The sequence below is a fragment of the Pezoporus flaviventris genome, unplaced genomic scaffold (assembly GCF_033815535.1).
Source record: "Pezoporus flaviventris isolate CSIRO_AGI_PZ_B2104156 unplaced genomic scaffold, CSIRO_AGI_Pfla_v1 ptg000341l, whole genome shotgun sequence".
NCBI lineage: Eukaryota > Metazoa > Chordata > Aves > Psittaciformes > Psittacidae > Pezoporus > Pezoporus flaviventris.
In genome coordinates this window covers 57,628-80,431 of record NW_026892888.1, presented here as the reverse complement: position 1 = coordinate 80,431, position 22,804 = coordinate 57,628, and the positions used below count along the sequence as shown (strand labels likewise).

The 22,804-nt window shown below is 42.8% G+C and overlaps 1 protein-coding gene across 2 annotated transcripts in view; it reads left to right on the top strand.

Annotated features, from left to right (window-relative positions):
* The window catches only part of LOC133263520 (72 kDa type IV collagenase-like), a 39,235-nt gene extending 18,656 nt beyond the window's left edge, over positions 1–20,579 (top strand). For both annotated transcript variants that reach the window (XM_061443307.1, XM_061443306.1), the window contains 5 exons: positions 602–749; positions 9,757–9,893; positions 11,662–11,821; positions 18,395–18,504; positions 19,903–20,579. In XM_061443307.1, the coding sequence (XP_061299291.1) occupies positions 602–749; positions 9,757–9,893; positions 11,662–11,821; positions 18,395–18,504; positions 19,903–20,006 (659 nt within the window). In that variant the 3' untranslated portion in view covers positions 20,007–20,579. The remainder of the gene's footprint in view (positions 1–601; positions 750–9,756; positions 9,894–11,661; positions 11,822–18,394; positions 18,505–19,902) is intronic.
* Positions 20,580–22,804: the final 2,225 nt, after the last annotated feature.

The following is a 22,804-nucleotide window of genomic DNA, read 5'->3' as shown; positions in this document are numbered from 1 at the left end:
CTGATGTCTAAGAAAAAAGGCAAATGCCTCATAAAACAATACAGCAGCAGCTAAATAATAAACCAAAACAAAATAAACCAGATGGCAATGTGCATATTCTGAAGAATACATTTTGATTATTGATGAGGGCAGAATGATCATTCAAATGGCTTAAAGAGCATCTTTGTAACTTGCAAAATATTGGCACTTTGACATCTCTCTCAGAGGAGTTGAAGATAATTCTGAATAGAAGGACTTTGAAATGCATTTCTCATCTTTTTAGAAGCCAGTGAAATAAGCACTGTAATTTTAACATTTACACATGGTATAGTCACTTCTGAGTATCTTTCAAGTTAGACAGACAGCACAGCATGGAAAGACAATCACACAGGCAGCATGAATAAGTCCATGCAGCAGGTTAAGGCAGGACTGGTAGCTAAGGCCTTCTCAGCTGTACTTGACCACCCTTCCTCTGAAAAGATTTTATTATAAGTTTTTTTGCTCCTTCAAGTGCTTCCTCCAAATTATTCCCCTTCTAGTAATTATGTCAGTTCATGTGCTCTGTGGAACCTATGCAGCATTCTATTTCAGTGTAACAGAACATCTCTTTTCACCATTACAGAAGTGTTGACCGATGTCAAACCTGGGCCAGGGCCGGGGCCCAGCCCACATCCAACCCTTGGACCTGTCACTCCAGAGCTCTGCAAGTACGACATTGTATTTGATGGAGTTGCACAACTTAGAGGAGAAACATTTTTTTTCAAAGAAAGGTAAGTGAAATAAATTGCTTACCAATGTGGAAGAACCTGTCAGACCTATTCATCAAAATCTAGACATTTATTCTTATTTTCTCATTTGATGAGAAAATAAACATGAGCCGGCAGTGTGCACTCACAGCCCAGAAAGCCAACCATATCCTGGGCTGCATCAAAAGGAACGTGACTAGCAGGTCGAAGGATGTGATCCTGCCCCTCTACTCTGTTCTCGTGAGACCTCACTTGGAGTATTGTGTGCAGTTCTGGTGTCCTCAACATAAAAAGGACATGGAACTGTTGGAACAAGTCCAGAGGAGGGCCACGAGGATGATCAGGGGACTGGAGCACCTCCCATCTGAAGACAGGCTGAGAAAGTTGGGGCTGTTCAGCCTGAAAAAGAGAAGGCTGCATGGAGACCTCATAGCAGCCTTCCAGTATCTGAAGGGGGGCTATGGGAATGCTGGGGATGGGGATGGACTCTTCATTAGGGACTGTAGTGACAGGACAAGGGGTAATGGGTTAAAACTTAAACAGGGGAAGTTTAGATTGGATATAAGGAAGAAATTCTTTACTGTGAGGGTGGTGAGGCACTGGAATGAGTTGCCCAGGGAGGTTGTGAATGCTCCATCCCTGGCGGTGTTCAAGGCCAGGTTGGACAGAGCCTTGGGTGGCATGGTTTCGTGGGAGGTGTCCCTGTCTGTGGCAGGGGGGTTGGAACTAGATGATCTTAAGGTCCTTTCCAACACTAACTATTCTATGATTCTATGATTCTATGATCAGGCACAGTCTCTGCCCTTTCTTTTGTGTGTTCAGAGACAGCAAAGTGTCTTGTCAAGTCATAAGGGAAAGAGATGGTGAAGTTTGGTTTTACGGTTAAATAATATAGCCTTCTTTGCCACAAGGGTACACTGCTGGCTCATGGTCAACTTGGTTTCCACCAGGACCCCTAGGTTCTTTTTAACAAAGCTGCTTTCCAGCCTGTTGGCCCCCATTATGTACTGGTGTTTGGGATTGTTCCTCCCCAGGTGCAGGTCTTTGCATTGCCACTTACTGAACTGTGTGAGGTTCCTGACATCCTATTTCTTCCATTATGCCCTCTGGATGGCAGCATAAATCCGTGGTGTATCAGCCGCTCTTGCTAGTACCGGGTCATCAGCAAACTTGTTGAAGGTGCACTCTGCCCCGTCACCCAGATCATTAAACAGTCTTATATCCAGTACTGATGCCTGGGATAGTTACACCACTACTTACTGGCCCCCAGCTAGACTTCATACCTCTGACCACACTCTCTAGGCCCAGACAGTCAGCCAATTTTCAGTCCACCTCACTGTCTGCTTACCTCACACATACTTCAACAGTATCTCTATGAGAACCTCATTGGAAATGGGGTCAAAAACCTTTCTGAACTGCTCTCCCCTCATCTACCAAGCCAGCCATTTCACCATAGAAGGTTATCAGATTGGTCAAGCATGACTTCCCATTTGAGAATCTATGCTGACTACTCCCAATCCCGTTCATGTCCAAAAGATTGTCTGCAATTAGATATACATGAGATGATTATGCCTAAATTCACCTTTTCTTAGAGCTACTCTCAAACTTCTTTGAGAATGTGGAATTTTCAACTTCACTCATTGTTTTAGGCAGTTTTGTGATGTTTTTTAATTTCTGGTTTCTGCCCTACACTGGGATTGCACATGCCAAGAGTCTATGACGCTATGGTTGATGCTATGGTTGGTGGTAGTTCTAGCTAAAATAAGGACAAGGAAATGCCACAAACCTCACATAAAAGCCTGTTCTCAAGATATTTTCTGCCCAACTTCACTGATTGGGGAGCAAAAATTAACCCTCATGTCAACCCTACTTTTTAGCAACACAAAGGTTGCTAAAAAGGGGGAAGTAGCTGGGAGACACATCCAAACTTCTCGTTAGAGATTTATCCATCTGTAACGTTAATCACAAAATTAGCAATGGAAGGGATGCTTTAGCCAGGCTACTGCCTGCCAAAGAAGGATTCCTTCTCTATAAAGCATTTCCAGAAACCTTTTATAGCAAAACCTACAAGGATTGTAATTCAGCAATGCAAATCCTATTACTTTCAGTGGAGTAGAGCTCTGGAAGAGCTATCCTTCCTGATTTCATTCATGTAGTCTGCACTCTGGGGAAAAGCTTCATATCTAATTGCAGAAAAACTTCCCTTAACTTCCAGGAACACTCCTCCAAAAAAACAGTTCATCCAAATTTAGTGGCAATAATCTCAAATGCCTCTTCCACCATAGAAACACTGTTTTAGCAAATCTCCAGTTCTAGCATAACTTTGATTATGATAGACTAGTCCCCATGTTCATAAAGATACAATCATGGAAATCTATGAGCAAAGTCTTGTCACTGAGTGGTTTAATCCAGGTGGAGTCCAAAATCATTAAGTATCAGAATTATATGACTTGTGGCTGCTGTAATGACATATCAAGGACACTGGTGATTGGGATAGGAGGCCTTGCACACATGGAGCCTAGGGGACACAAAAGCAGACACAAAGCAGACTCAAAAGGCAGTTTTGATGCAAGAGCAGAAACATTCCTGATAAAATGAGGTGGCTGCACAGCTGCAGCTTCCACTGCCTTTGACAGGGCCTGTATTACCCAGCTGCTCAGCAATGGAGAGCATCTCCTAAGGAGTACAGGACTTGGCAGCACCATAGTGAGAGACACTAAAGCTCCTTTTTCCCCTGCCATAAATCAATGCCAATTTGATATAATTTATCCTCAATTACCCGGAATCCAAAGCCATTGAAGATATGAGCCCATGTACATTCACTGCGCATACCTAAATCAAATGCTGTTTCCTACCATATAGAAACATACATAAGTATCTGAAGCTGATGCAAGTATTAGAACTGATCTGTTCATTGCTTCTTCCCAGATGTCAGCTGAAATTTAAAAGGAAGCAGGAACCAATAAACAAGGTCCTCCTCACAAAACAGCAATTTAACAGTTATTTGTATCTCCTGGCGCTGTAAAGTCCAGCCTTCTCCTCCAGATTTACATTTTCAGACAGAAGATATGAAGGATTTATTACTATGCTGCATGGTTTAACTCTACTCACCAGCTTTTCATAACAAAAAGTCATGGTCAATTGGGTAATTTTACAGGCTGTGGTACACAGCAATTCCTTCAATGCATTTCTTTCTAGTTCCCTTCTATGCGATACCCAGAATAATGGTGCTTTGGGTTTGAAGTTTAATTTAATCTTTATCACAGGCTTGTGTTTTAGTAATGCAGAAATAGGATTTAGAATTTCTGGATGCAAGAGCATTTCTATTACAGCTGCTAGGGGCAAAAAGGGTTTATTCAACTGTGGGGAGACCTGTTATACCTTTTGTACTTTTCCTCTTGGCCCTGTCAGTGGCAGGATAAGATTCTTTACAAGCCAGTGATCCCTAGTGGCGAGAAACAGTCCTTTCTTGGCCATGAAATGGTCCCACAGTACCAAGAGACCAGTCTCACAGAACGCCAGCACTGGAGCCTTCCACCAACAAGCTGCACAGAGTTGGCCCCATCATTCACTTGACTAACAAGCTTACCAAAACTGGTACCCACTTTTGCTAGCATAGTCATCAAAGAGCTAAAGTATCCACCTCAGCTCAGTGCCTTCAAAAGGAAAAACATATCCTCACAACAGTAGAAACCATTCCAAGTTCCACAGTATCTACAGTGTACTGATCCTCTTCTGCTCACTTGTGGGCCTTGGTTTTCAGCCAGACCTTCACCTTGCTTCTGCTTTTGTTAACTGGTAATCACACAAGGCTTGATCCAAGAAGGAATTATTTTAAATCTACTCCTAAATCAGCAAAGTGATTCAGTATTCTATATAATCCCAACAGAACAGAAGTATTTCACATTCAGATGGAGTTGGTCAAAGAACTATGCAAATATGAAAACGGTCTGTTCCAACCGACTCATGCTTTATCTAACATGCAGCAAAAGCAGACAATTATTGAATTGTTTTATTCTGGAATGGCTTTGCCTGTCAGTCTTGCAGCTTTCCAAACATCAGGCACACAGCATTATGACTCACTTTTGGAATTCAAAAAACAAATGTCTATCGTGTCGTGTGCCTTTTACGAGTCATGAAAATGACCACAGTATCCAACTGTCATATTACACAGGCAAAAGGAACAGCTAGCAGAAAGGAGGTCAGATAAGATGAATTCATTCAAAAAAGTATTTTCCCCTCCCCCCTCAAAGTAAGGAAATAAAAGGGAATCACTGGAGGTGCTACTGGCCATAGAGAACAGTTGAACTTTTCCATTGGAAACAGAATCCTTCAAGCAACCAGAGTGCCTTAGTACAGCATTTATACAGATGGTTTTGTTCTAAAAGTGAACAAAAATTCAAACTTCTGAAGCTTACCAAGACATTTAGAAAGACCCACTGATTCGGTCCCTTTAGATACCTGCTAATAAAAATAATACTAATAAAGGCAAATCTTGATTATGTTAAAATATAATATAAAATACTTACTGTAACAAGATATTAAATCTGTCTATAAAGGTAAAATTAAAATTTAACCTGAATGAGTTAAAATATTTCAAAATGTTAAAACTGAAATGAGAAAGCCAAATAATTAATTTCACCATTTTCTCAATATGATGAGTAGCAATAGAAATGCCTCTTGTTTGATTCAAAAGCAAAAAAAAAATTCAGCTTTGACCAAGCTTCCCTTTCCACGAGAAAACCTCACATTTTAACAAGTCCCTTGAAATGTGTGCTTTAATAAAAGCCTGGTGTTCAAGTCTCCATTGGCTCTGGAGAGTATGGAATTTATGCAGATAGTAATTATTAGTGCTGACTCAGCCATAACTGAAGTCCAAATTTGATTGAGAATTCTGTAACTCGGATTTTTAAAGGAGATAGATACTTTTATGAATGCACTGTTAGAAAGATTTCTTATAGTGATTTCCATTTCATACCTTACCGGATCTGCTTTTCTGGCTAAAAAGAGATGCAAGAAACATATTATTACCTTTTACAGTGCTTCAAATGTGTTTATGCCCTGTCAAGAGCAAGAATAATTAGCTAAATATCTTATTCCTTACCTCTTTTTTAAATTAAAATTATTATGAGTTATACTCAGAGATATTTTTGTACATGTTAAAAATACATATATGTATGCAAAATGAGAGTAAGTTAGCTTATTACTGTCTTAATTATTAGTAGCATATGTCAGATTAAATTAATGTTTTTTAATTGAGACAAAAACCCAATGCACTTGTGTCCTGGGTTCAGCAGTAGCAGTCATTTTTCTCCTTTTTGGTAGCTGGTGCAGTGCAGTGTTTTGACTTTCGGCTCGGGAACAGAGCTGATAGCGATGTTTTGGTTTGGCCAAGGACTTTGTGAGCCTTATGCTCTGCCAGGGAGGAGGGGAAGCCAGGAGGAAGCAGAGACAGGACACCTGACCCAAACTGACCAAAGAGGTATTCCATACCACAGCACGTCATGCCCAGGATGTAGCTGAGAGTTACCTGGAAGGGCTGTGAGACTGCAGGGTTGGAGGAGGTATGGGTCGGTGCTTGGTCGGGCCTGGGGGGTGAGTTATCGGTTGGCTGGTGGTGAGGTGTTGTATTCTCTTCCCTTGTTATTTCCTTTATCATTATTATTATTGGTGGTAGCAGTAGTGATTTGTGTTATACCTTAGTTACTAAACTGTTCTTATCTCAACCCGTGGGAGTTGCATTCTTTTTGACTCTCCGTCCCTCCGGGAGCAGGGGGAGGGCAAGAAGTGGGGGGAAGTGAGTGAACGAATTGCCTGACTGGGTTTAAACCACGACAGTTCTTTTTGGCACCCAATGTGGGGCACGAGGGGTTGAGATAACGACAGGTCTGACTGGATTAATAGTCACTCGTCACAATGCTGATTTATTGGCTCTCAGAGTTGTTTCTCTTGATCTCACAGCTTCAGAATGTTGTAACTTACTTAGAGCCGGTATTTGCTGTGTTAGTGTTTATCAAGTGTGGGGCTTGGGCTAAGGTTCTTGTCTCACTGTACTTTATGGCAATGACTTGTAATACGGGCGGGCTCCAGCAGCAGGGCGGACGGACGTGGCCGTGGACTTGTACCTGGCCGTCCGGCTGCTCTTCACCGTCCTGGCCCTCGCCCTCGCCTCCATCTTTGTGAGTTCGCGGGGAGCCGAGGGGGAGCGGCCCCGGGAGCCGGCGGCTGCTGAAGCGGCCCGGGAGAGCTGCCCAGGGGACCAAGAGGCGGCGGGAGAGGGGCCGGAGGCCGGCAGGGGACGGCTGCCGGTGGAGGAGGTCGGGGCGGTCCAGGAAAGGAAGGAGGCGGTTGCCGAGCAGAGGGAGAAGGCGGCGGAGGAGCCGAGCCCCGTGGAGAAGCCGAGCCCCGTGGAGGAGCCGAGCCCCGCGGAGGAGCCGAGCCCTGCGGAGGAGCCGAGCCCGGCGGCCGAGCCCAGCCCCGAGACGGCCGAAAGCATTCCCCGGAAGCCGCCCGCTGAGCCCCAGGAGGATGCAGGAGACCACGCAGCATTTCCCAGCAAGGAAGAGGAGGAAGAGCTGGACTCAGAAAAAGAAAAGCTGGTGGTGGGAGAGCCGGCAAGCACAGCAGCTACACCAGCCCCAGTGACAAGTACAGCAGCATCGTTTGAGAGTTCTGAAGGTTTTGAATGGCCTTTGGGTATCCTTGGGACCTGCCTGCTGATTGTGATGGGGATCAGCATGTTGGCACACACACAGACTGTGTATTACCCACGACCATTTTGTCTGATCTCAAAAGTTAAGCAGTGTCAGGTTTGGGTCTTGTCTGGGGTTAGACGACGATATGGGAGGACCAAGAGGTTTTCCCCAAGGCTGGACAGTCATGAGTGGCAGGGTGTGTGGGACAGTATAGGCAGGTATCTAGTCCACTGGGCCCCTCCAGTGCTTTGAAAGCATTGGAGATGGAAGGCAGCTGTATGGAGTCCCCAGCTGCAAGCTGCAGAAACTGTTGACGGGGACAGTGAATTATTTTGAGCCTGGTGGGCCCATGACACTTCAGGCCATCAGAGCAGAGATGCAACATAAAGATGGACTCATGATCGAGGGGTGGACTTAGCAATGGACACTATTGCCCAGGTTATTCACGAGTGTGAACACTGCACACAGTCTCTCCTGCTCTGGAAGACTGTTACAAGAGATGGAGCCTGACATCATGGACCAGATGGACTCAGCAGCTTTATAGGGACTGGTCCGTGCACTAAGATAAGGGTATATTGAAAATGTGGGATCTGAGCATGACGTGAATGGTATGGAATAAGGGGTAGATAGTGTCCTGGGTTCAGCAGTAGCAGTCATTTTTCTCCTTCTTGGTATCTGGTGCAGTGCAGTGTTTTGACTTTCGGCTCGGGAACAGAGCTGATAGCGATGTTTTGGTTTTGGCCAAGGACTTTGTGAGCCTCATGCTCTGCCAGGGAGGAGGGGAAGCCAGGAGGAAGCAGAGACAGGACACCTGACCCAAACTGACCAAAGAGGTATTCCATACCACAGCACGTCATGCCCAGGATGTAGCTGAGAGTTACCTGGAAGGGCTGAGACTGCAGGGTTGGAGGAGGTATGGGTCGGTGCTTGGTCGGGCCTGGGGGGTGAGTTATCGGTTGGCTGGTGGTGAGGTGTTGTATTCTCTTCCCTTGTTATTTCCTTTATCATTATTATTATTGGTGGTAGCAGTAGTGATTTGTGTTATACCTTAGTTACTAAACTGTTCTTATCTCAACCCGTGGGAGTTGCATTCTTTTTGACTCTCCTCTCCGTCCCTCCGGGAGCAGGGGGAGGGCAAGAAATGGGGGGAAGTGAGTGAACGAATTACCTGACTGGGTTTAAACCACGACAACTTGCCAGTTTACTCTTTCTCATATCAAACACTGTATCTTAATTCAGTATGCAGCAACTAATTATAGTTGCAAATGCATTTCAAGATGTTTTATTTGTCCTAGCTAGCTCTGTTTGCAGTCAAGCTTCTGCAGATAAAAATACAGCAATTTATTAAATTAATTTAGAATCTCTCCTCCAAGTTTTAGGCACAACCAAAACTCAGTTTCAGATCCTGGGTTTCTCAAAGGGATCATTATTCTAGGTAGGAATAGGTAATGACTGTTTATAGTCTGGAAAAAATAAGGTGCCAGTAGAACCTTGAGCTCCAGTAACACAATAACAGTAAAAGCTGTTTGACCTGAGAATGTAATAGCTATAGCTCAGTGCAAGAGCTGCTGATTTTTCATTTTATCACTATGGCAAAACTTTTGTTCTGTTAAGGAAAGAAGTTGTTCCTTCTGTGGAGGAGGAAATAGTAGTGCCATTTTAAACCAAAAGCCCTCAGCACAAAGGTCTGCCATTTAAAGATAATTGCGGCTTTTTAAAGCTTAAATCAAATGATGATCCTACTTATACATAAAATAGCCAATAAATTACCCTATGCATTTCTGTAATGAACATTTTTAGTGCTAGCAGTTTCTTTTACTGCCAAGCTCACTTCCAAGCAGTTTGATATACTGTCATTAAATTTGAACTTTTAGTCACTACAATAGTAATTGCAAGAGCAATTCATGGAATATAAATCTCTGCTTTTCTCAAACACTCATCCATCTGCTCCATACACAATAGCGGGAGAGTTCTAATAATTTAAATGCCTTGTAAAGGAGTTTATTTGTATACTCAAAGCACAGAATAAGTTTTGCCCTGATGTAAAAAGCAACAGAAACTCCAAAGCAAGCAGTGCAATCAGTGCAAGCATTTTCACCTGCAATCCAGCATGCAGATTACTGTGCAGTTGTTTTAGCAACAGGCTTCCAAATGAATGATTTGGCTTTTCAGTCACTGTAGGAAAATGGTTACAAACATGTGTTGCTGCTAACGTTTGTGTGCGCACGTGTCTCTGTATGTGCATGCTTACACAGCCTTTGCCAGAAATTATAAGAAACAGATGTGCTGGTGAATTAGTTCACTGTAAATCTCATACAATGTTCTATTCTGCTCAGATTCATGTGGAGGACTGTAAACCCCCAAGGAAAACCCACAGGTCCTCTTCTTGTTGCTACATTCTGGCCTGATCTGCCGGAGAAAATCGATGCTGTCTATGAGGCCCCTCAGGATGAGAAGGCTGTATTTTTTTCAGGTATTGGTTTTAAGTTGTAAAATGTAAGTAGCCATTTGCATAAATGTTGCATTTGCGCTCAGTTTCCTCCCAGTTGTAACTGGGCCAAGGAATGGCCTGCCTAAGAGCCAGTATAGCTAGCAGGTATGCATGACAGATGTCAAACATCCCATGCTGAGTATATTAGGACAACAGCTGGATCTGAAAGACTCTGGACATCATTCAGCCTCCATTACAAAAAGGGGAGCTATAAGCATCTAAAAAGATACATTCAACAATAAGCAAAACTAAATAAGTAATTATTTAAAACAAAACAGCAACAGTGGAGTTCTGTTTCATCCGTCACTGCTGGTTTTCTTCTGTTTCCTCTCATTTCAAGCTATTGTCTCTGTACATGTTGCCTGAGAAGATTAAATCTCTTCATGCCTTTCCTTGTCTCCTCTTTTGCCAAAGACTGACTTCCACTCTGGCTTCCAAGTGTCTTCCCTGTGGCTCATCAGGCAGAGGATACAGGCAGCTGTGCTAGCTGCCTCCACAGGAAAGAAGGCTAACAGGAAGCACTGCTCTGTCCATCTTAAGTCACACATGGTTCCCCTGTACTTGACAAATTAGTGGAGCTGAGAAACTGTTTTCAACATGAAGAACTGACCCAGCAAAAACTGGGCTCCAGTATCTACTAAAAACATGACTAAATACCTCCAATCATGTAAAAACTATATGGCTGATGCTGCTGTACGTTTTCTGTACAGGAGGGAAAAAAGTAATGATAATCTATTCCATATGCTTCAAAGGCCATTTGCATTAGTTTACATGGAGGGAAGAAGCAGCTTAAAAAAGTTTTATTTTCAGCAAACCAAACCACTTGAAATATTGCATATATTATATATAATCCTATTGCATCTAAACCTCTCTCCCTCTCTTTATAATTTCCAGGAAAATGTAGCTAACCTGCTTTTAAATAAATAAGTAATAACTATAAAACAAAGATTGTTTTGAAAGTTGCACATAGCCCAACTATCTTAAAACACTACTGAGACCACCCCTTTGCTGCTGAATGGTGAGTTAGTAACTTCTCAGGAACTCAAATACTACATTTTACACTTCTCATATTAACACTTGACTTATTTTCCCACTAGCACAGAATCAAGGAAATGTCCTTTCATTAATGAACCTTTCCCTGGCTTTCAGTGAATCTAGTGAAGGCATTTATTAAATAAACTAATTCCATGTAAAGAACACAGAATACTAGTACCTCTTCCATTAGTATGTATTTGGAGAGTCATTAGAAAATGTTGTATGACAAGAGACAACAGAAACAGGAACTCTGAGCAAAAACTTCCTTCTAATTACTCAATATAACTGCTCAACCAAACACATGGAGGGTGAACATGAGCATCTGCATTTGACCTTCAGGTGCCCATGCCTTGTTTCAAACCATCTTCAGCATGCAAAAAATTACCAATATTAACTATCTGTTTTAACATAACTCCAACTGTATTAAGATACTGTCTGCCTCAAAGATGAGACAGCTAATAAGGGAGGAAGCAAGAGCATGCTGAGGTAATGTCTTTTGCCAAGAGGAACACAACAATTAAGAGGCAAAAGCAGAAACTGTATTCGCAGTACACTTGCACTCTAATCTGGTGCTTCACAGATGGTAAAATATTAGAAAGACTGATAGTACAGTTAGTGCAATAAAAAGTTGCATAGCAAAGCATAAAAGAAGAAACACTCCTCTGTATCTGATTAATAAACAGTGTTTGTTTGTTTTGTTTTCTCCCCTACTTAGGAAACGAGTACTGGGTTTATTCAGCCAGTAACTTGGATAGGGGCTATCCAAAGAAACTCACCAACCTGGGACTAACCCCAGATGTGCAACGTGTTGATGCAGCTTTCAACTGGGGCAGAAACAAGAGGACATACATTTTTGCTGGAGACAGATACTGGAAGTAAGACACATTGAAGAGGTGGTGGTGGTGGTATACTGTTAGCCAAACTGTCTCTAGGGCTGAATGCACACTGAGGTTCAGGAGGCAGGAACCAAACACAGGGGGGGTCATCCTTGGAGATGAGTACTTGAGAAAACAGCTTGCAATGGAAGAGGATATCTGGGAGGCCCTGTCCGGCTGCTCACACTAACAACTCACCCTTCAACCCCTATGTAGTGGCAGCTGCCCCACGTCAGTCTCAGACTCTTAAAAGGGGTAAGCTGTCCCTGCTGTCAACTTACAACTGCTGGGAGAAAACTCTGGCAGGAATTCTTTAGAAATGGGCTGACCTCCAATCACTTTAAGCCAAAGACTGGCCAGATTGCCTTAGAAATTCTTTCAGTAAACCATCAGGTTTGGAGGCACTGGATGTAAAAGAAACAGTAGTGTGACTAGCAGGGCATGCTGGGGATGACTGAAATCCTTCAGCAGCTGATGTACTAGTCACTAACACATCTGCTCTACTAATAGACTTGGCACTGAGGAGATATGAACAAACCACAAGAAGTGTATCTTGGTACTCTGGGAAAATCATAGAATGGTTTAGGCTGGAAGGGACATTAAAGATCATTTAGTTTTGACCTCTCTGCCATGGGCAGGGACACCTTCCACTAGACCAGATTACTCAAAGCCCTGTCCAACCTGGCCTTGAACACTTCCAGGGATTGGGCAGCCACAGCTTCCTTGGACAGCCTGTTCCAGTGCCTCACCACCCTCACAGTAAAGTCGCTTCTTCCTAATATCTAATCAAAATCTCCTCTCTGCCAGTTTAAAGCCATTCCCCTTTTCCTGTCACTACATGCCCCTGTCAAAAGCCCTTCTCCAGATTTCTTGCAGGCCCCTTCAGGCACTGGAAGCTGCTTTAAGTTCTCCCTAGAGCCTTCTCTTCTTGAGGCTAAACAAGCCCAGCTCTCTCAGCCTGTCTGCATAGGAGAGGTGCTCCAGCACTTGGAGCATTTTCATGACCCTCCTCTGGACTTCAGGGCCTTGGGGTGACTGGTTCAGGGTTTGGGAGCCCAAGTAGTGTTCTTGTCCCTACTGCCAGTCACAAACAATGTCAATGGTAGCATCAGAAAAGTCAGATTAATTTATTCCTGGCTGCCGACTAGAGTCGGCACCAGATTTTTGGGGGGTTTGACTATGGGTCAATTTATACAGCACCAGGCCTGCTGGTGGCAGATGGGGTACACCTGTCCCAAAGGGGGAAAAGGATTCTAGCCCAGGAGCTAGCAGGGCTTACAGAGAGGGCTTTAAACTAGGTTGCAAGGGGAAAGGGGATAAGACCAGGTTCACTAGACATGAGCCATGGGGTAGCATGCCACTGTTGGAGTCCAGATCCACAGGGCAACTTATTAAATACATCTATGCCAATGCCCGTAGCATGGGCAACAAACGGGAGGAGCTGGAAGCCATTGTGCAGCAGGGAAATCATGACATAATCACCATCACAGAAACGTGGTGGAATGATTCGCATGATTGGAGTGCTGAAATGGATACCTACAGGCTCTTCAGAAGGGATAGGCAAAGGAAAAAGGGGTGGTGGGTTTGCATTGTATGTCAGGGAGTGCATCGACTGCCTTGAACTCAATGTTGTGAGTAAGAAGGCTGAATGTCTGTGGGTAAAGATCAGGGGGAAGGCCAACCAAGCAGATATCCTGGGAGTAGTCTGTTCTAGACCACCCAGCCAGGATGAAGCTATAGAAGAAGTGTTTGTCAAATAACTGGGAGAAGTTTCACAATCGCTTGCCCTTGTTCATGCGGGGAACTTCAACCTACCAGATGTCTTCTGGAAGTACAGGACAGCAGAGAAGAAACAGTCCAGGAGGTTCTTGGAAGATGTGGAAGACAGATAACTTCCTAACCCAGCTGGTTAGTGAACCAGCTAGAGGAGATGCCTGGCTAGATTTGCTGTTGACAAACAGAGAAGGACTGGTGGGTGATGTGATTGTTGGAGGCCATCTTGGGCAAAGCAATCACAAAATGATTGAATTTTCAGTCCTTGGAGAAGTCAGGAAGGAGGTCAGCAAAACCTCCACCTTAGACTTCTGGAGGGATGACTTTGGCCTGTTTAGGGTGCTAGTTGGCAGAATTCCTTGGGAATCATTACTGAAGGACAAAGGAGTACAGGAAGGAAGGACACTCTTTAAGAATGAAATACTTAAGGCGCAGGAGCAGGCAGTCCCTATGTGCCAAAAATCACACCAGCAGGGAAGAAGACCAGCCTGGCTGAACAGGAAGATAGTGCTAGAACTCAGGAAAAAAAAAGAGAATTTATCACCTGTGGAAGAAGGGACAGTTACCCCATGAAAAGTATAAGGATGTTGTTAGGTTATGTAGAGAGAAAGCTGGAAAGGCAAAGGCACAGATGGAACTAAATCTGGCCACTGCCATAAAGATAATAAAAAGTACTTTTTCAAATCTATTGCCAATAAAAGGAGGGCCAAGGAGTACCTCCATCCTGTGCTGTATGCTAGGGGAAACCTAGTGACTGAGGATGAGGAAAAGGTTGAGGTCATTAATGCTGCCTTTGCCTCAGTCTTTAATAGTCACACCAGCCAGGGACCACTCAGGTCCCTGAGTTCGATGGCAGAGATGGGGAGCTGATTGAAGTCCCCATAATTCAGGGAGAATTACTTAGAGACCTCCTGCTCCACTTAGACATATACAAGTCTATGGGGCTGGATGGGTTACACCCAAGAGTGCTGAAGGAGCTGGCAGAGGAGCTTGCTAAGCCACTCTCCATCATCTATCAGCAGTCCTGGTCTAGTGGGCAAGTCCCAGGGGACTAGAGGTTGGCTAACCTCTCTACAAAAAGGGCAGGAAGGAAGACCATGGAAACTACAGGCCTGTCAGCCTGATCTCAGTGACAGGGAAGGTCATGAAGCAGGTGTTCCTAAGTGAGATCATAAAGCATGTGTGGGAAAACAGAGGGATCAGGCCCAGTCAGCCCAGGTTCATGAAGGGCAGGTCCTGCTTGACCAACCAGATATCTTTCTGTGATAAGGTGACCTGCCTGGTTGATGAGGGAAAGGCTGTGGACATTGTCTACTTGGACTTAAGTAAAGCATTTGATACTGTCTCCAACAGTGTTCTCCTGGAGAAATTGGCTGCTCATGTCCTGGATAGGTGGATTCTTCGCTGGGTTGGAAACTGGCTGGATGGCTGAGCCCAAAGAGTGGTGGTAAATGGCATCACATCTAGTTAGCAGCCAGTCACTAGTGGTGGCCCTCGGGACTAAGTGTTAGTGCCAGTGTTGTTTAATATCTTTATTGATGATTTGGATGAGGGCATACTCAGTAAATTTGTGGATGACACCAAATTGGCTGGGAGTATTGATCTGCTGAAAGATAGGAAGGCTCTGCAGAGGGATCTGAACAGGCTGGGTCAATGGGCTGTGGCCAGTGGTATGAGGTTCAACAAGGCAAAGTGCTGGGTCCTGCATTTGGGCTGCAATAAGCCCATGCAACTCTCCAGGCTTGGGGAAGAGTGGCTGGAAAGCTGCTTGGCAGAAAAGGACCTGGGTGTGCTGATTGACGGACAGTTAAACATGAGCCTGTGGTATGCCCAGGCAGCCAAGAAGGCCAACAGCATCCTGGCCTGTATCAGAAATAGTGTAGCCAGCAGAGCAAGGGAAGTGCTCATCCCCCTGTACTCAGCACTGGTGAGGCCACACCTCGAGTACTGTGTTCAGTTCTGGGCCCCTCACTAGAAGAAAGACATTGAGGTGCTGGAGCAGGTCCAGAAAAGGGCAACAAAGCTGGTGAAGGTTCTGGAGAACAAGTCTTATGAGGGAATGGTTGGGGTTGTTTAGCCTGGAGAAGAGAAGGCTCAGGGGGGACCTTATCACTCTCTATAGCTACCTGAAAGAAGGTTGTAGTGAGGTGGGGATCAGTCTCTCCTCCCAAGTAACAAGTGATAGCACAAGAGGTAATGGCCTCAAGCTGCACCAGGGGAGGTTTAGACTGGATATTAGGAAAAATTTCTTCACAGAGAGGGTGCCCAAGTATTGGAACAGGCTTCCCAGGGAAGTGGTGGAATCATTATCCCTGGAAGTGTTCAAAACCATGTAGATGAGTCCCTCAGTGACATGGTTTAGTGGTGGTCTTGGCAGTCCAGGGGTAATAGTTGGACTTGATGATCTTAAAGGTCTTTTCCTAGTTGATTCTATGATTCTATGGACTAGCTTGAGCAGGTCCATGTCCTTCTTGTGTTGGGGGCCTCAGAGTTGAATGCAGTACTCCAGGTGGGGTCTCACACAAGCAGAGTAGAGGGGGAGAATCCCCTCCCTTGACCTGCTGGCCACGCTCCTTTGGATGTGGCCCAGGGCATGGATGGTTTCTGGGCTGCAAGCACACACTTCCAGGTCATGGGGAGCTTCTTGTCATCCCAACACCCCCAAGTCCTTCTCCACAGGGCTGCTGAGATATTCCATATAAAATATCAAAGGAGGTCTCAGTATAATTGAGTCCATTTTATGTGAACATTAATTTCATGTTCTGATCAAACTGGATGAGTGTCTTTATTATATCCTAACGGCTGTGGATTTCTCTAAGTAAAATACTCTTTCACAGTTGCCACTTGATCATAACTTTCAATTACTTTGAGGACAGTACTCTTCTCCATTATCTTGAGGAAAAAAAAAAAAAGAAAACCAAAACCTTAAAAACTATAAAAACATTATTAATTTTTAATGTCATATTATTGTAGAGACCATCTAACACAATTACAAGTAGTTCTAACACAGCCATTTGCAATACTTCAGATTCCTACCTATGAGCCAGCAAACTTGCAGGTCTTCTCTGTACCAACTATTGGTTTGACTAACTGTACTCCAGGGCCTCCAAGTAATTCATCAATCTAATCACAGACAGCATTTCTATCAAAGTACCTTATCAACTGCAGTCACTGCATAAAACATAATTTATTGTTAAAGAATCAAAATAAGCTTAAGTGATTCCTATCTGTGTAAAGAAAAAAGCAGTTGACAAATATTTCAGAAAAAAATACATCTCTGTTTAACATAGATGCTATAACCCTTAAGTATATTTTATTTTGTTTTATACAAGGACTCTGCCACATGGAAGCAAAACAGTAAGTTACATACCATAGTCCTTCCTGTGCCATTATCATACTTACTTTAAATGGATTTTTTGGAAGCTTTCTCCTCTCTCTCTCCTTCCACCCCCAAGATATTTTAGTGTTATCATAACAAGATTGTTAAACAAAGTTTTGTGAGGGAGAGGAACAGGAGTTGGCTCATATTCCACCCTCTGAAGTTTTAAAGCTACCCAGAAATGTACTAGATTTTCTTTAGATATCCTAGGAAAAAATAGGAAGCAATTTAAATTAGTCTTTTGAATTGATTTTGGCCAACCTACTGCTCATTTTTATTGGTTTAACTTTGGATAGAATCCAGGTCTATTCAGTAATGAGGGAAAGGCAACCTGAGATACATACAGATATGGATTAATAGAAATCAAGAACATAAATCATCCTCCAGTACTAGGGAAAGATGAACTCTTTGAAGTCCACTGCTCTTGAAGAGGTGCTGCTAGGGTGACTGAGGCCTCACATGCATTGGAAGTCTGGTTCAAACTATACCACGTCACTGCTCCTCAGGACATCTCCACTTCTGCTCAGCACTGACTCCCATCTATGGATCAGAAAAATTAGGAAAACAGGCCAGTCTTGCTTTTTGATCTTCACTCTCAAGGACCTTGCATGCCTGGGATATTTATTCTCTATATATGGAAAGGGAGATCCTGGACTTACTTGGCTGTGGGAATGCAAAACTGGCTTTACACAAATCTATCTTTGCATTCTACAGCAGAAAGCACACAGACTAAATGAAACAAATCATCATCTGCGGATATGGACACCAACAGATCCACTCACTCCTGAAGGACATTGCAAACTAGATCCAACTTCCATGACATTAGGTGGATTTACATCACCTGAATTTTTCCTCTGGAAAGCATAGATTGTGAAAGCAATTGTGGTTGTAGTTTTGCTTCCACCCCCCAAAGAAAAGCATCTATTTTTAATCATCAGAGAGAGAGAGACTGTGTGAAAATAGTAAGGATTTTTAATGAAATGTTAGGGAAAGTAATTAGTAATTTAATAACAGTTAATCAATTACATGGATTACAAGCATATTTCAAATATGATTTTTAAAAGATAGCCATTTCACATTAAAATCTCCTGTCTTCAGATGTTGGCTGCTGCCTGAAAAAAGTTACCTTTCCTAGAATTATGTCTGTAATTTTAAAGCTACATTTCTGAGAAGGGTTTTGCTTAGAAAGTGTGTTTTCAATTAAGCAAGAATCGCATTTCCAAAAGGAAAGATGTAAAATTTCACAGGGTTTTAAATGAGTCAGGAATAATTGTAATAAAATAGAAACAATGTTAAAAACTCATTTAGTATATTTCTATTTGATTGTTTTATATGGTCACATTTGAGAGGACACACTGAAAAGTTATGTTAAATTTTAACATTAAATACAGATTTGCAACACAGGGAAATAACTTTTTCAGGTACAATGAAGAAAAGAAGAAAATGGAGCTTTCGTCCCCTAAATTCATTGCAGACTCTTGGAATGGCGTTCCAGATAACCTTGATGCTGTCCTGGGTCTTGGTGACAGTGGTAAGCTGTAATTCCAATCTAAATCACTAACAAGCTCTCTTATTTGTTTGCTGTGAAACTCATTGGAGACTTTAATTTCTTGTGGTCCATGATTAGGAGCCAAATTAAGTCAAATTCCCATTCAGATTTGTAAACTACCAGTTCAAACAAAATATTTTGTCTCTATTTTCCCATTAAATATCAGTTGATAAATACCCTACTACTAATCACAGCTTAGACTTTTTAAAATGAAACATTAAGGGCTGTCCTGGTTTCAGCTGAGATTGATTCGGAGAAAACTCCAGGAACAAACTTGCCTACAAAGTTTTCAGGCTGACAAGCAGGTATTCTTTATTGCAGCACGGGGAGACATGGGGGATAGCTCCTCCTAATGTCTGTCCCCGTATTGCTACACAAGCCATTCTTATATAGTCCCTGAGCATACATACATATTCATGAGGCTATGTATGGATTACATCATTTTCCAGAAAGTTTCCCGCATGCGTACAGAATTGTGGTGGTGGTCTCTGAGGGTCATTTACTTCTTCCAACAATCTTCATCACTTCTGGCAGCCTTTGGAGCACACACAGAAGTGATGCTTATATGAGCTTAATCGGTTCATTAGCACTAGAGACATAATAATCCTCCTATCCTCCTACTTATCAGTTAGTTTAACTGTAGCCCATCCTGGACACCTGCCATTCCCAGATGCTCCTTATCCCTGTGTCCTGTTCTTCTAGACTGTTTTTCTTAAAACTATGTCAACTATAACTATTTATCTTGTACAAGAATTCTCAGTATGTTCTCTAGCTGTAGTCTACATTTTTTTTCTGTGTATCATGCACCTCAGTAATTTTCCATTGCTACTGTTAAAAAGCCATCAAACTTAACATTACTTAAAACTGATTCTAAAGGTTTATATATTCCATTTTGTAATTTTGTGTCCCCTCTTGTCTCAAGATAGGTCTTTTTCTTAGTAGCTGGTACAGCGCTATGTTTTGGATTTAGTGTGAGAATAATGCTGATAACACACCGGTGCATTAGTTGCTGTGCAGTAGTGCTTACTCTAAATCAAGGACTTTTCAGTCTCTCATTCTCTGCATGTCTGGAAGCATTGCTGGTATCGCATGAGTCTTGATTACATTTTCAACATCTATTTTGCCAGCAACCATTTCTTCCCAGAAAATTCTGACTCACAAAATGGTAACATGGCTTCAGTCTCCATTTAACAAGACCTGTCTTTTCCAGGATGGGAACTTTTATGTATTTTTAAAATAAACCTTTTTTACTGTGTGCAAATATTTTGGGAAATAAGTTTTCCAGTTCATTAAATTTCATGAAATCAAATAGGCAAAAAGGCTTTGATCAGGAATTATGTACTCCATAATCTGAGTATGCTTTTTCATTTACCTTCACAGGATACACCTACTTTTTCAAAGATCAGTGCTACCTGCAAATGGAAGACAAGAGTGTGAAGATTGTTAAAATTGGCAAGATAAATTCTGACTGGTTGGGTTGTTGAACTATATGAGAATTTAATAACCATTTTATTTACTTTTTCATTATATGCCTTATCTGTAATTAGAAATATATCTGAATGCTAAATACTGGACCAGTCTGGTGCTGTCACCAAAACATTAAGTACCAGTACTGTACACATCAGATAATTTAAAAGTGTTTGCCTTCTCAGTATACAAAAGATGCTTACATATACTGGTACAATTTTTCAGTTTTCATGCTAATCTTAGTAATGCTAGTAACAGAATATCCATCATTCTTTATTCCCTGGATGCTTAAACAAAGCTTTGAAACCATTGGGACTGGATCACACCACTGTGTTATACATATCCCAAAAAGGTTTGAATGAGATGTACCAGCAGTGCACTCTGATTTTTACCTTTTTTAATACAACTCTGTTATAAATAGATGGTTTGTCTTGATGCTCTTCATCCTCCTGCAAGTTTGATCATTACTTCCATTTATTTACATAATATTAAAGAAAGACTGTCAAAGGCATAGGTTGCCTCAGGATTTGATTTGTGTTGATGCATGATGGAATCATGGCAAAAAACTGTGTTAAAGTATTGTTCTAAAGTACTTTTTATTTTAATACCTTAGTTAAATTTAGAAATTTGCTTCATGCACTTTGTTGCTACTATATAACTTGTTTATAAGTATAGAATGACTAATTTTTTAAGTCAATGTGTTATACACAGAAGTCAAATATTATTAACTTGTTTTATTTCTCTGTTCTCTATGAAATTGGGGTTTGTTTGGTTAGGTTTTTTGCTTATGCACTCGGCAACAGAAAATGTTCTTTTCACAACCTGATGGAATGTTTCTCATAAAAAAAAAAAAACAACAACAACAAAAAAAAAACAGAAAAGAATGTCCCACATACAAAGTGCCAACAATACAAATAAAATCAAATTACACTGTCAACACTTCTCATGGAGAGTCTTCCTTGCATCATTTCGAATTAGAAATTCTGTAGCATGTTGCAGTGAAATACCTGTCAAAGTGTCATGGTTTAAGCCCAGCCACTAACTCAGAACCACACAGACATTTGCTCACTCCCCCCCTTCCTCCCCTTGCTCCCGGAGGGATGGGGAGGAGAATCAAAAGAATGTAACTCCCATGGGTTGAGATAAGAACAGTCCAGTAACTAAGGTATAACACAAAACCACTACTGCTACTGCCAATAATAATAATGATAAGGGAAATAACAAGGGGAGAAAATACAACATCTCACCACCCACCGAATGATAACCAGCCCCACCCAAGCAGTGACCAAGCCCTTGCGGGTAACGGCCCCCACTTTATATACTGGATATGACGTGCTCTGGTATGGAAAACCCCTTTGGCTAGCGTGGATCAGGTGTCCTGTCTCTGCTTCTTCCTGGCTTCCCCTCCTCCCTGGCAGAGCATGAGACTGAGAAGGTCCTTGATTGGAGTAAGCATTACTTAGCAAGAACTAAAACCATCGGTGTTATCAGCGTTGTTCCCAGACTGAAGTCGAAAACATAGCACTGCACCAGCTACTACGAAGGAGAAAAATGACTGCTGCTGCTGAACCCAGGACACAAAGGAAAGTCAATATCACCCCAGTATATAACTGATGCTGAATTTATTTAGAAACCTACACTATTTTCTCTGTTAGTTCTAAGTTGTAACTGCAGCAATTTACATTAAACAGATTATATGGTCCCACAGTCCATGAAGCCCACTGCCTTCTCACAACAGTATACACGCCTGTCTCTTATCCATACTCTTTCTTCTTATCAGCAGCTACCTCACTACAGCTGATGCAGAGAGTTGACCAATGTACAGGGGGATTGTACAAGCCGGTTAGAGGAATTTGCTTGCTTAAACAAAAGTATTGTCTGTTGTAAATGCCTGCTAAGCAGAACAAAGGCACCTGGTCCTATTGATAAGGAAAAGCAGACACTTGGTTCTATTGATAAGCAGCTATTGATAAGGAAAAGCAGAAGCCAGAATCTAGTGATAAGGGGGACAAACAGATGGTCTATGGCTGGGATACCGACCAAACCCTAAGGCCATACATGAAGACTAAAAGGTGAAAAGTGCAAGAAGAGGAAGACTCATTTACTTCATCTTGAAGACCCCTACCCAGAGGAGGAAGACTCATTTACTTCGTCTTAAGACCCCTGCCCATGACCAGAGGGGGCACTGCGCAGGCACAGAGGACCTTCTGGCTCATTATAATACGAAGCGGGGATAGGACATGAATATGTATAGGCGTGTTGTGCAACCTTATAAATGTAGAAGGGAACAACACTGAGGCACGCATGACTTTGAGGAATTTTCCCCGTGCGTCTCAGCGCTGAATAAAAAGCATACCTACTTTACAACTTTAACGAGTTGTGGAGTCAATCTGCGCATCAATTTGGCGAGCCAGGCAGGAGGTCTCTGTTCGGCTGCAGGACCGGCTGAGGGGCGGACATCCTAGGCGCCCCAGGCCGCTTGCCTGGAGGAGCTCCGCTCCTCGTCCGCTCACTGCGAGGACAGACAACAACCAATGCCGGCTGTGGAGAAACGGTATGCTTGAAACTTAGGGGTCCAGTAAGGCGTACGAGTGGCCCGGGGCTGCTGGTAAGGCACGCAGAGACGTCTGGCGCACAGCGTAGTTCCCTTGGTAGGTAGGGCTTGCAAGCAGGGAACTCACCGACCGGTAGAGCGGCCGCTAGCGATCCTGAGTGTGGATCGGGTGAGTTTGGGTTTTCGCTGCATCCCAAGTTTTGGGAGCCAGGAAGAATCTGCTAATGACCGTAGTGGAAGCAGGTGAACGGGTAGGCGAAC